The following is a 15229-nucleotide window of genomic DNA, read 5'->3' on the forward strand; positions in this document are numbered from 1 at the left end:
CCTGGCAGTTGGAATTTGATATAAGAGTAGGTGATAGTGCCGCTGCTCAGGCAAAATTTCCCTCATAGCACACTGTATGGCATATGCCCGTCTTCATTAGCCCAGTATAGGAGCAGAACAGTAGGACCCCATTTCATTTCATTTTCATTTCTCAAATTGCTTGTCACTCTCCTTAACCATTTGGTATTGATATGAAGAAACTATACATCAATTACCATCAAAGTTATCATGTTCCAAAGGGTTGACAACTAAAATAGCTCATCTCTCATCAGTAAATATGTACATCCACCTAATGAACATCTACATAAGGGGTGTCAAACTCATTTTGATTCAGGGACCACATGAACTAAAATTTTTACATCAAGTGGGCCAGAGATATACAAAAATATGAAGATAAAACAAAACTAGACTGGTTTCCAAATTGCCAAGAAATAATATTGAACACAATATTCTCTTGTATTACATACAACTAAGATATGTCTATGACATACAGTACGAGTTTTACTGAAACCAGAAAACAATAATAAATGATTTCCACTGCTAGTTTCTAAGAATTATCGACACATCAATTTGTTGAAATTTGTGCATGGGTCACATGTTTGACACCCAAGATCTACACCAAGTTTGAACATTCTTCCTCAATTAGAAGCAGACTTATTGTGTTCAGAGCCATGTGCCTGACAGATGGTTGGCCAGCAGGCAAATCCAAGATAAAAGTCCCCTCTTTACTCTGAAAGTCTGAGTGCCAATTAGCTCTTAATAGACTTACTGTTCTTGCTGCCAATTTAACAATATCTGTTTCAGGTTTACAAGGAGGATCGAACACATTTGGTGCTTCAGGCAGATTAGTTACATCTTCTAATATACTCTCTGATGTGTGAGATTTAGGAGAACTATTAACAACTGCTGGATTGTTGTCTGTGACGTTGCTGAAATCTGAATCCTGCATGAAATCAGAGAGTGAGTTAGCACTGCGAGGTAAAGAGGTAGTACTATGGCCTGTCACAGCTGAGTGAAGAACCTGAAATAATGTAAAAGTAATCAATTATAGTTTTTGCATATTAAGCAAATAAAACAAACATATCTTTTATTTTCTAATCAATGTTTCCCTGAAAAATAGGCAACTGGTTTTTCAACAGAATCTGGTTTTCTCTAGCAACGCACAAGTCTTTATAAATGTAAACGTAAACAGGGGGATAATTCTGCAATATGCAATTGAAAATTATGAATTATTTTAGGGGGTCTTCCTTATAACCCAAATTGGTAAATTCTGACCAAACAAAGGTAACAAGAATATTTGTCAACATTAAATATGGGCAAATAAAAATAACCCATACCCTGAAGACTTTATATAAACAGCTACGATCTGTATCAGTAGTCTCCATTAACAAGTATACAGGTATTTTCATACACCATTCAACCAGGCTGAACATCATCAGAACAATCAACTATAATACAAGTCAAAAATAGAATTTTATACATTCTAAGATCCTTTCCCTTTTATCATCAGTTGTTACAACTATAACATAACATAAAGCATCCTAATTTGCTACCGTAATTAAAGATATGTTATCTATTTGCCCACAAAATATATTTTCATTTGAGTGTATATTTCTATGCACAATAAACCAACAAAAAATTAAAACATTTTAATTATTATAGATTGTCAACCAAATGTCAGCACAAGCTGTTGTCCCTTGTTGCCTAGTGATGTGAGCTCTTGTTAACATGCTCATCCACTTTTCTTTGTAAAAATAGACTGATGTGTTATTCGTATTTTACTTTGTAGTTCTGAATATATTTTCCTATCAATGGTTACATATTTAGAAATATATCTGTAAGAGTGAACACAATTTGCATTTATTGTTATGCATGGTTGAGGCTTGATAATGCAGTCTTATAAAAAAGAAAAAAAACTATTTTAATGCCATTGATAAGTAGAAAATTAACGCAAAACATAATTTAGCTGTATGTACCCTTTTCTCCTCTTCTTGTGAAGAACTCTCCTGTGTAGAAATTAAACTTGATATAGTAGATATTATCACCTGTAGAAAAACACAAAATCATTTCATTTAAACAAATACACAATTTACCTCTAACATTATTAAACAGAAATTCTTGATCTGAAATGTCTTTACATAATGTGATATTATGGATTCACTAACCCTTTAAAATACTGACTGAGTGTTACCACAGAGCCAGGGTGGCTAAAAGGGTAAGATGCTGGCTCGCTAGAATGGAGGTTGAGTGTTTGATCCCTGTATTGGCTTGAGAAAGTTTATTAAGATTTTCCGGTGTGGTTTCCCATTATCAGTGGCGCAGGATGAAGACCTGACAATTACAGCTGTCTTGTCATTAGGACGGAACGAAAAATGATGTCCCGTGTATACATTGGCATGCACGTAAAAGATCCCTTGGCAGTTGGAATTCAATATAAGTGTAGGCAATAGTGCTGCTGACCAGGCAAAATTTCCCTTTTAGTACCCTGTATGTCGTATGCCCATCTTTAATAGCCCAGTCAGATCAGAACAGTATGTCGTTATAATCCATTTCATTTCTTTTCATTTCATGTGTTACCACTGACATAGTAATACTGCTAGATTGATAAATGTCTCAATGTTAAAATAGAAATGTATATAAGAGATCAATTCACGAAGGTGTCCAAAAGACTATTGAAGTCCTATAATATAATCCAGGTTTGAACAACTGGGTTGAAAGGGTTAATGAAAACTTACCTCTACAATCTTTTTAGGTAAATACGTATGATAAGTGAGCAGTTTATCTGTATGATCACACAATAACATCAACATGTCTGATGCTACTTTTGCCACTTTGCGGTTTACACACTAAATAATACAAAATAGAAAGATATATTCATAATAGATTCATTGCATAAGCAATACATTTTATTCTAACAATCCAATAAATTGAAACTAAGTCACAATAAAATTATCCTTTTTATAACTAAATTTTTAAATCTCGCAGGTGTTCTAATCCATTTAAATCTTGGCCATCCGATGATCTAGAGAGGTGTTTATAGGCTTGTGATGTGAATAAATGTCTAAATAATAACTTATATAACATTTGAAGTCAAAATAAAGACCATCAATTGGCAGATTTAGCTTTAATTAATGGCCATCTTTCAAAACCAGCCTTCTACAGTCATTACAGAAAAACATGTATAAAGTTCTGATATTTTCTGTCAAAGCTATTTTTTTTTTAATCTTTAAAAAGGGATACCTTTAAAGCTGCCAAAAGGATGTCTATACCATCTTTGATTTTAGGGTGAAGAGTTCCATGTGTGAGCTCTTCATATAAAAAGATACCAATACTACTAACAGCTACACATCTGAAGTAAAACAAAATATAATGCATAGATAAAAAATTGGAAGTCAATGACAGCAGCATAATATTCACTGTAATTATTTGAAAGGGAAGTCTAAAGAAGATACAACAGATACAAAATCAGTAACACAAAATCACCCCATGGTATAATTTGGACAAATCTATCCACTGCACAAAAGGTAAGTCCTTACAGTGGCAAAATAAAGTGAAAAATTAAAAATGAAAAGACAATAAAATAAAATGAAACAAAGACTGTATACAGTCTATTTTATTTCTTGCATTTGACAAATTTAATTGACATTGAATATTTACCTAGCCAGACCAGCTGGCTCTCGTTTTCCTGCTACTAGTAATGAATCAATGATATGGTTCTGAAAACAGATTAAATGTATATTCAAAATAAGTGAATGTTTTCCTAAGATTAAATGGCAATAACTGAAGTTAGAATTGATTATTTGTATAATATATGGATCAAAATGCTTTTGAAAGAGGTTTACACAGGTTTGTTTTGATTTCCTACTGCCATCTTAGACAATTAAAGTAATAATAAATCTGTTATCTTTTTGTACAAGCCCGCCCGTTTAATGTAATTTCTTTCATACACGAATGGCTTAATTAAGCAACAACAATTCTTTAAATTAAAATAGTAAATACTTTTGACTCTTTCTGATATAAATAAATAACCTATAGGCTAGCTATGCCTTCAACCAATCCAGAATTGTTTAACAAGTTGTTATTATTATACCAGTCCGATACCCAGCTCCATTCTTACACTCTTTCCCGCTAGTTTACATCATCCATTACTATTATTAAACTTAATTACCACAATAAACAGAGTTACCTCCCGTTAACCGTTAATTGCAGTAAAACAGTTTAGCTGCAGCACAGATTTTTGGCTGTGCATTAACTAATAAATTATATTGAAATTCATAAATCATGGCCTGAAACATTCACAGGGTCATGCTGGTTAATTTAGGCCCACATATTTCGGGGTGGATTGCTGCTATGAAACGTGATGGCTGAACATATACTATTCAAAAAAAGTAGGGGATATTTGATTTTTAAGTGTTATTAAAGTCACCTAATGAAACTGACGAAGAAACAAATGACAAAATGAAATGAAGTTCACATTCATCGATTTATTCCAAATGATCGTTAGACTAAGTAAGGCACAGACTGACCATTATAAGGGTAAAATGATACCCGGGGTCAAACAGCAAAGTTACCACAGCATCACAACCAAGTCAGTAACGGGTAAATCCTCCTCTGTTTGCCAAACAAGCATTGATCCGACGTGGCATACTCCTAATGAGACGTCTAAGGTCATTTTGGTCCAGATTGTCCCATTCCTGTTGCAACGCAGCAGCAAGTTCTTGGACATTGGCAGGACGTTGTTGACGTTGACGTAACCTCTGTCCAAGCATGTCCCAGACATGCTCGATGGGGGAGAGGTCAGGACTCAGTGCTGGCCAAGGTAATGTGGTGATGTTCTGTTGTTGGAGGTAACCTGTAACGATCCTGGCCCTGTGACATCTTGCGTTGTCATCCTGGAAGATGAAACGGCGGCCATGACGTCGTGCGAACGGCACAACATGGACTGCCAAGATGTTGTCCCGGTAGTACTGGCCTGTAACACGCCCTGCAACAACATGTAAAGCCGTTCTTCCAGCAACAGTGATGCCTCCCCACACCATAACAGAACCACCCCCAAATCGATCATGTCTGATGACGTTAACGTCTTGGAAGCGCTCGTTTCGACGACGCCACACCCTCCTACGTCTGTCCAAAAAATCAACAGTGAACCTTGACTCATCTGAAAACATCACATTGCTTCAGCGTCGATTATCCCAGTGTTGACGATCCCTACACCAACGACGTCTTGCCTGAATGTGATGATCTCTCAAACAAGGGATCACGCGAGGACGTCGGGCGCGAAGGTGACCCCTATGCAGTCGATTCCGAATCGTCTGGCCACTCACTCTCACACCAGTGTCTGTTTGAAGACGAGCGCTGATCTGATTTGCTGTGATGACACGATTTCTCAAGGCCAAGGTACGGATAAATCGATCCTGGGCTTGAGTTGTCGCCCTTGGTCGACCTGAGCGTGGTCTGTCCTGTACAGATTGTGTATCGAGGTATCTGGACCATAGCCTGCTTATGACAGACTGAGAAATATTCATCGTCCGCGCCACAACCGCCTGTGTTGTGCCGATCTGTAGCATGCCAAGGGCACGTAACCTTTCATTTTGGGTAAGCCGACGCATATCAAAATTTGTTTTCTGGTCACTAAAACAATTAAACTGATGTTTCCACCCTGGAATTCAATGCCACAATGACTGTAACATTCAAAGTCAGAGTCGTGCAAATCTTGGGTTGGACCCCCATGATGATCCCAAGCATCACCTGCATTCCATGCGGTAGCTATTGGTGCGTTTGGGCGTCACATGTAACTGGAAATGTTTCTTCTGTTAGGTTCTATAGTGACTTTTTTCGTAGTCATTTGCATATTTTAGTATTATGCTAGGGTGACCCACCATAAATAAATATCTCCATATATCTCGACAATTTCGCCACAATATTTATATATATGCCAAGCCTCAAATCAGTTTCACACAATTATAGTCACTAAATAAACGATCATGTTGTACTTAATAAGCTATGACCATTAATCATCTATAAATAATAGACTGAAAACTGGTTCCATGTGTCGTCCATAACATCCAGACACTTTTGAGTAAAAGATAGGTTACGTGCACTTGTTTTGAAATTAGAGTCGCTTAACCAGTCTATCGACCATTCTAAGGCTGATTGACAGGTTGGGATAATCAAGACTACTTTTTTACGAAACATAACAGAAAGCTAGAACAAGAAATTGAATTAAGAAATGAGCACGTTAGCTAGCTCAACAATTGTTTTAAGAAGCTTGTAAAAGTAAAATGAAACTACTGCTAGTATCATGTTCCTGTCTAACCCGAGTGTTTCAGAGATAGTATTTGTACTAAACCAAAAGATGCCGCTCTTAACGGTACAGTTAATGATAAAGCGATTTAAAAAATGAAACAAACGTAATTTCTAAATCTGCTGTAATAACCAAGAAGCTTAATTTTACTGCTATTCAAAATCGTCAACAATAAATTTTTTACGGCTGTAATAGTTGATAGATTTGTAGAGAATTGCACGTGCCATGGCTATTTATAGTATCATACTGTCAGAAAGTTGGCCTCGACACGGCGAATGTGCACGCTTCAGTGGTAGTCTCGAACTATCAGCGGTTGACTGTATTTCTGTAGGTGCATGGGCCACCCTAATTATGCCCCCAAAATCAAATATCCCCTACTTTTTTTGAATAGTATACATACACACATCTTTGATTTCTTTATATAGATTACAAAATGTGTTTCCTCTATTTAATATAATCAAAATATATTCATTACCTTCATATCACCACGTGTTAAAATCATTCTTTCTACAGAATTAGGTTTGAGAACTGGCATCTCATGAAAATGATTAGGAAAACATATCAAAGAACCTAACATTGAAACAGCTTCTGCTCTTGGAGGCTAAAAAAAAAGAAAAAAACAAAAATCCAAAATTCCATTTTTCAAAATTTTAGTACCAGAAATGCTCTAGAAGTAGGATACTAAGAATTTGTTTTTGTTTTATTTCAAAATAATTTTATAAAGAATGTAAAATAAAATCCAAGTGGAAGTATAGCAGTACGTTATTTTAAAAGATACTAACCTCTCTAACATCCATAGCAGTAATTATAGTCTTAGCTGCATATATAAAATCTAACATCAATAAATGAGAAGCTGGAAGTGAACAACCAAAATATTTGGGCCCACAATTACGAATTAAAACATTGGCCACATCCTGAAACAAAATGAACACATCAATTAAGAAATTGACACAGGTAGATATTGGATTTAAAATATTGGCTGCAAACAAAATGAAAGCAGAGTAAAAATACTGATATGTCAAAATTCGTATTGTGATAGATATTCAAAGGGATCCATACTGGAAGACATTAATTCTTTTTAGACAGTTTTAACTATACTGACCCAATCAGTGACACAAAATTATAATGCAATATTATGTTAATATGGCTATTATAATACTAAAATGATCTACGAGTCTAACCTATGATATAGAAAGAGAGAGAGAGAAGTGGGAGGAAACTGGATGCCCTGGAGAAAACCCACGAGGTTGGACAGGCAACCCTACTCCTTGTCACGAAGAACCGGGGAATAAAAAAACATGCCAGTTGACCCAGTAACAGACCTTATGATACAGCACGCACGTTCTAATCATTCGGTCATCCACCCCCCATGATATATAACAACGACACTAAACTGAGATGTAAAGCATATACTGTGATAAAATAGTAACCTAAACTATGATACTGAATCTTGATTTAATAATGTAACCATACTGCTAATATAATATTGATCTAATCTCAACATATAAAACATAAATAATATTGTGATAACACTTCATTAAATACTAACCTGATCCGGTGAGACTAAACCGTGATGTAAAACATTATAATACTAACCTGATTCGGTGAGACTAAACTGTGATGTAAAACATTATAATACTAACCTGATCTGGTGAGACTAAACTCTGATGTAAAACATTATATTTACTAACCTGATCTGGTGAGACTAAACCATGATGTAAAACATTATAATACTAACCTGATCCGGTGAGACTAAACCATGATGTAAAACATTATAATACTAACCTGATCTGGTGAGACTAAACCATGATGTAAAACATTATATTACTAACCTGATCTGGTGAGACTAAACCATGATGTAAAACATTATATTACTAACCTGATCTGGCGAAACTAAACCATGATGTAAAACATTATAATACAAACCTGATCTGGTGAGACTAAACCATGATGTAAAACATTATATTACTAACCTGATCCGGTGAGACTAAACCGTGATGTAAAACATTATAATACTGTGATAATATTTCTAGAGACGGAGTTATATCATGTCGCTGTAACATAATCTGACACAATTGTTGATAAGCTAATAATTTGCCTTCTTTGTATCTGTTGTCGAGTTTTAAACACTGTAAACAGAAACAGATAAATATCAAATATCAGACCTACGGATACATCCACAAGCCACAAAAACAACAGTGAAAATGTGAAAGGAAAGGTAACTCCACAATATGTTTTCAAAGATTACGATAAATAAATCAGGAAAATCATGCAGGTTGTCTTATACGCAAATGAACAATCTGCCAAATTTTTAAAAATTTTATCAACAACCTGTATCTCATTCTGTGATATCTTTATAAGAAGAATATTAGTCACTGAAATATTGCACATCAATATGAAAACTTACCTCAAAAAGCCAGGCAGCAAATTTCTGTTGATGGGGGATGAGAACTGGAGTTGCAGGGGATATCATGTTGTCAACCGTAACACCAAGATTTTCTCGCATCTAAAAAGAATTGTAACATTTATAGGTATTTTCAGGCGTCAATATATTAGCAGAACTAGAGTCTAAAACAATTTAGACATTCATATTACAATGTAGGTTTAAAATAGGTTTTAGATATGAATAAATTAGAGCGGAAAATTGTTAACCATCTTGGTCATGTCATAGTTATTGTGGACAATTGTCAACCATCATGGTCATGTGTTAGTTATTGTGGAAAATTGTCAACCATCATGGTCATGTGTTAGCTATTGTAAACAATTGTCAATCACCATGGTCATGTGTTAGTTATTATGGACAATTGTCAACCATCATGGTCATGTGTTAGTTATTGTGTAGACAATTGTCAATCACCATCGCCATGTGTTAGTTATTGTGGACAATTGTCAACTACCATGGTCATGTGTTATTTATAGGGGATCATTGTCAATCATCATGGTCATGTGTTAGTTATTGTGGACAATTGTCAACCATCATGGTCATGTGTTAGTTATTGTGGAAAATTGTCAACCATCATGGTCATGTGTTAGCTATTGTAGACAATTGTCAATCACCATGGTCATGTGTTAGTTATTATGGACAATTGTCAACCATCATGGTCATGTGTTAGTTATTGTGTAGACAATTGTCAATCACCATCGCCATGTGTTAGTTATTGTGGACATTTGTCAACTACCATGGTCATGTGTTATTTATAGGGGATAATTTTATTTGAAACCACGTTAATCTGCCTTCATAGGCAGATAATTTCTAAACACATGACAATGCACAAAGCATTCATTCCAAACAGATGTCCTTATTTACATCATTTGATAATTTTATGTTTTACAATATCACTAAGCACTATGTTAAAAATTTAATTTTCAGGAAAAAGTAATGTTCTTACCCTATGAAGGGTATCTTGCAGATCACTCAAATACTCAAAAACAGATGCATGAATTATAGGGTCTTCAATTTTATTTACATCACCCAGACATCCTAGCATCCTTTTCCATAAAATAACAGCCACATCAGGCATCCACCCTGTCACGGTACCACCACATAAAACACTTTTTGATTCATTTAAATCTTAAAAAAATGAAAGTTTAAATACATCATTCACTGGACCCACAGTCCCATTCCTCAAAACACATAAGATGGGTTGACACATAATTAAATTTTTTTAGCACCCAATAATATATTCTACAGAAGATATCGCTTGTGTGATAAATTGCATAATCTACTGCGATATCCCCTTAAGAGATATCGCTTTACTTGAATTTGATTGGTAAGTTGAAAAGGAACTACTTTTTTTATTTCAAAGAACAGTTCATTTTTTATTTAAAGTAACATCTTTTTTTATTAAAAATGAACTATTTTTATTTAATTGACCTTGATGGAAACACTGGGTCAATATAAAGGACTTTACAATGGTTGAATTGCTGTGAAAAAATGATGTATCACTACGCGGTAATGTAATCAGGTTCAGTAAAAGTGACATCTATAGCAAAGAATTATATTTATTTATTTATGTGCATGTAAGAAAGGATTGGGTGATAAATAAAATCTCCTATCGTCTTTTTTGATATCAAAAAATATCACCACTCCCTGGCAGAGCCTCGTTTTTTTTACTTTATCGACTTGTGTTGATATTTTTTTATATCAAAAAGATGACTCATAGGAGATTCTCTATTTATCATAAACCAAATTAAAAATTACATGTATATAAGTTACATAAAATGATCCCCTGAAAATTTAACAAAGATGCCGCAGATTACATTACATGAGAGGAATAGAAACATAAAATTACACAGGAAATAGTTTGAATTCTTTATCATCCAGTCCATTTCTATTGCAGTTTATCATCTTTTCCACCAGCACAGACTGAACCTGAGCTGGACTGAAATGTACTCAAATGCTGCTTGAACTTTCCTACCTCTGTGACACAGTGAATTTGGTGAGCTCACATTTTCATTTAAAAAAAATCAGAGGATAACAATGTAAATAAAGGTAACGTTTATTACTTACCTCCTGATCTGCTTTCATCAGCTCCTGCCATCATGTCAATATGTAGACTATCTCTATCTGGTGTAGGGCTATCTTTATGAGGGATTGTCATTTCACTGGTCGGTGAAGGTGATGCTGATCCAGACTGTGATACAGGAGATGGACTTCTCGACACTTCAACAAATAATTACACATCAATTAACCATATTTATGCAAATTAAACATGTATACTGAGCAAAGTACGTCACAAAAACCTTGCACCTTGCTTTCAAGAAAATAATTAAAGAGGCAGTCCCAGATTTCACAGGGTTCCCATTGATTAAAGTAGAATTCATTACACAAATCACACACGAAAATGTGAAGAAAGAACTCCAGCAAGTTTCAGTTCAAAATATTGAGCCATATGCTTACTGGGGTTAGATAAGAAATTCCACTGTTAATGAGTGACTTGGTAATCAAGATGATCACTTACCACAGATTAACTTAAACAAATTGACCCATTAAAATATGAAATGAAATGGGGTTTAATGTCCTACTTTTCTGTACCGACTACACTAAAATATATACCCGAGACATTTCCTTTTAACTTGAGTTTTTTTTGTTTTTTTATGCATGTAGATAAACACTTATTTCAACAGAAATTAGTATAGAATGCTTGTTACCTCTGGATGTAAGATGATCATAGTCTGATTTATCCAGACTCATATCATCTGCACTACATTCTATAAATTGCCCATTAGCTAGTTCAGCTGTGCATGTACTTGTTGTAGTTATTCTAGCTACTTCATCATCTTCCATAGCTGCTGTAGCACCTTTATAGCAAATGAATAATGTTTAATATCAGGAAATAAATTTACCGGTAATCACAATCAATTTGAGACTAGTGGGTAAAATGTGATGGTTAGAATTTTGCCAAGACGGCAACATTTCTGCCAACTGTTCAAAACTTTACCTAATCTACCACTTGCACCCTTTAACTTGTTTTTCGTTCTATCCAAGTTGATAGGTATGTTAAGGTATCAGCCTCAAAAGATATTGATATTTAACAATTTGAAATAGATTTTTTTATAAGATTATTAAGGCACTTTATTTCAACTAAAACCAATACCATTGAGATTTATAGTGGTTTTTTTATCACATCAATTGAAGTCCACACAAGACTTAATCTTGATGTTCTAACATCTTAAAATCTTACATTTTCAGATTTTTTTTACTTTTGAACTGAAATATCTTGATAATTCCTTATCTGGTATTAAAGAAAATTTTACACTAAATATCATTTTTTTTATTAATCCAGGGTATAAAGCAAAGCAAGCCATGGGTTAAATATGGGATACGACTGACAACCTGTTTATTATAACTGTAACACAATTGTGATATAGTTCAGGCCGATGCCAAGGTTTAACATTGCCATGAAAGAACAATTATATTACAAATATTCATATACAGAGGAGGAATTTAACTGAGATAAGAATATAATAACTGAACATACAAATTTACATGATTTTCTCTTAACAGTACATGTAACCAAAAACCTACCTGATTCTGTAGGAGAAAGGGGGTTATCACATGCAGGCATGCCAGAAGTTGGGCTCGTTTCTTCATTATCGAAACTTGCTCCTGAATAAAGCACCAATTATTCAGCATCAATTGAACAAGCATGCAGCAGTATAAAAACAAAAGTGAATAACGAAACCCAACAAGGTTTGTGAGTTTATTCATATTCATGAATTGTGGTTTTCAAAGGGGCCAGTTTAATAAATACTTAAATAACAAGATTTAATTTAATGCAAGCTTAAAAGCTAAACTACACAAAGAGATAGTTCTTTTAAATAAATTCATAATTAAGTGTGCCATGAAGCTAGCTAGCTGTGGGGGAGGTGAATAACAATATATTTAAAGGTTTGCATTTTATTAGTTTTACTGTAAAATAGGACAAAATATCTTAAATGTACAGATATGGGCAACGATTTCGACAATAGTGGTCACATCCAATGATGATTTACTATTTGAATATTCTAAGTCAATATTCAAATACTATTCAAAAATATTTTAAGTCAATAGTCAAATGCTATTCGAATATTCTAAGTCAATACGCAAATGCTATTCGAATATTCTAAGTCAATATTCAAATACTATTTGAATATTCTATGTCTATATTTATATCCTATTCAAATATCTGATTCAATCAAAATAGTCACTTTTGACTGTTTTGAGTGCATATTCAAATTTGTAAATACTGTAAATTGTTCAAATCAAAAATATTCTTCTTTTGTTTATTTTTGAACATTCATTGATTTAATTGAATTGATATGAGAAATCAGGCCAAATTCTATTAGTTTTATCAAATAACGAATAGTTAAAAATGAGTTCGAATAGATTTGAAAACATAGTTGACCTGGTACATTTCAGTTAATCTCTAAGTCAAATGAATATTCCTTAATTATAATCCTTAAGTAACTACAAATAAGTAAAAGACACAAAAAATAATATGGAACACAATTATTATTTTAATTAAAGCGACGTTTTTGATGATTATTTGTTAATTTGTTGTTACTTGCTTTTGCATAAACCATCATTGGCTTGACAATGTTGAGACAACCTTCAACAAAACGCCACTTTAATTAAAATAGTAATTTTGTTACATATGTTTTTGCGTTTAATATTAGGTGTGTCAATTGCTAAATGGCATAGTTTCATATAACGACAAATAAAAAAAAAAAATAACTGAACGTCACTTATGTTACAATTCATGCTTTACATGTAGTCATGCCTGTCTGTAAATTTTAAAACAACAATTAGTACTACAATTAAATTCCTACCTCTCAATTTTTCCAGAAGTTCCCTGGGATCCGCAATATTTCCTTCACTGCAGCTACGTAACATGATTTCTGAGGGATCTGAGCCTGCACGCGAGTGTGCCGGTGAAGGCTCACCACTCAATGAAAGCTGCTTGTGAAGTTCATGTTTTGATTTCATACTGCCATCACTTCGATACTTTCCTCTTTCAAAAGGGGAATCGGAGCTGGGTGCCGAGTTAGTTGAACCTCTCAATGTACTTCCTGATTCATTCCGTCCCCAGCTACGGGAAAATCCTTTATCACATACTGACCTAGATCGGGATTCTGCAAATTCAAATTCAAAAATTTCTTTATTCTTAAAAATATTTTCACAGTTTGAAATTTTAGAACACAATACATTATATAGAAATCATAATACTTCTCATTTTTATTTTATTTTTTTACATGCACACCACTGTATATACGATTAGACTTTTATTTCCTTCCCACCCATACAACTAAGCAACATTGTACTAGTCATTCCCGCAGGTGCTACCTCTAACAAGTAATAAATATCACCACACCATACAATTTGGCAGTAGGTGCAGTGAAATCTCGGTAGAACATAGTGACTTGAGATTCACCATGACTGTTACACTAGGTCTTTTCGGGACTAACATATGGTTCAATTTTAATTCAATAATTGGCTTGCGCATAGGGGTTTTTAGCAGTGGGAAGAAACCAGAGGACCCGGAGAAAACCCACGAGGTTGGACAGGCGACCCTACTCCTTGTCACATACAACCAGGGAATCGAAACCATGCCAGTTGACTCAATTACAGACCTTATGATATAATGTGCACATGCTAACTATTCGGTCATCCAACCTCCCAAGAATTATGTAATTGTATTTAAAATTGTATTAAACACTAATGAGTGTTATTCTCTATGGACAGTGGGAACAGTGTGCTCCATTTACAGCCATTGCTCTTGTTCGGCAAAACAGTATATCCTGCCAATTAGTAGCTGAGTAGTGTACAAATGGTATTACACTTTGAACAATGACAACCAGTCATAAAAATACCGCAATAAACACCATGTTCAATCATAGTATCCAATAGTACTTCTGTTCTGCCCTCATTCTGATCACAACAAAAAAAGTGCATTATTACCAACAAATAGCTAACACATAAGAGAAATGAAATAAAACCCAAGAGACAATCGTTGTAATACCTTTTCCCCTTTTTCGCTTCTCCTTTTGTTCACTCAATCGTTCTAATGGTAGATCATATAGATGCAGACCATACACTTGATTGGCTAAAACTCGTGTTAATGTTTCCATAGTTTTCTACAAACACAATAAAATAGAATCGTTAATTCAAATTCTGACGTTGCTGTTACAAAGAATTTAACGATACGGTTTAATGCCTCAGTGATTCTTTACTTAGGCTGTACTAAATCTAACATCAAGTAATTCCTATGGTTACATCATCCTCGGTATACCCAGTAGTATCGTTCCATTCTACTACACTAACCCCTGGGTCCATTTATGCGAGAGACATGTAGTCATATTATCCGCTATTGATACTTGTGCTATTTTTATTGAACAATCGAGTGGGCAAAGGGAAGTAACTCACATTTTTTTGCAACTGTGATT

The 15229-nt window shown here is 34.3% G+C and overlaps 1 protein-coding gene across 1 annotated transcript in view; it reads right to left on the reverse strand.

Moving 5' to 3' along the window:
* The window catches only part of LOC126821569 (uncharacterized), a 36716-nt gene that overhangs the window by 2818 nt on the left and 18669 nt on the right, over positions 1 to 15229 (reverse strand). The window contains exons 7-11 of the mRNA XM_056100942.1: positions 11456 to 11605; positions 10815 to 10967; positions 2736 to 2782; positions 1977 to 2045; positions 770 to 1021 (exon numbers count right to left, since the gene is read on the reverse strand). Coding sequence (XP_055956917.1) covers positions 770 to 1021; positions 1977 to 2045; positions 2736 to 2782; positions 10815 to 10967; positions 11456 to 11605 — 671 coding nt within the window. The remainder of the gene's footprint in view (positions 1 to 769; positions 1022 to 1976; positions 2046 to 2735; positions 2783 to 10814; positions 10968 to 11455; positions 11606 to 15229) is intronic.

Source organism: Patella vulgata, chromosome 5 (assembly GCF_932274485.2).
Source record: "Patella vulgata chromosome 5, xgPatVulg1.2, whole genome shotgun sequence".
NCBI classification, from domain to species: Eukaryota; Metazoa; Mollusca; class Gastropoda; family Patellidae; genus Patella; species Patella vulgata.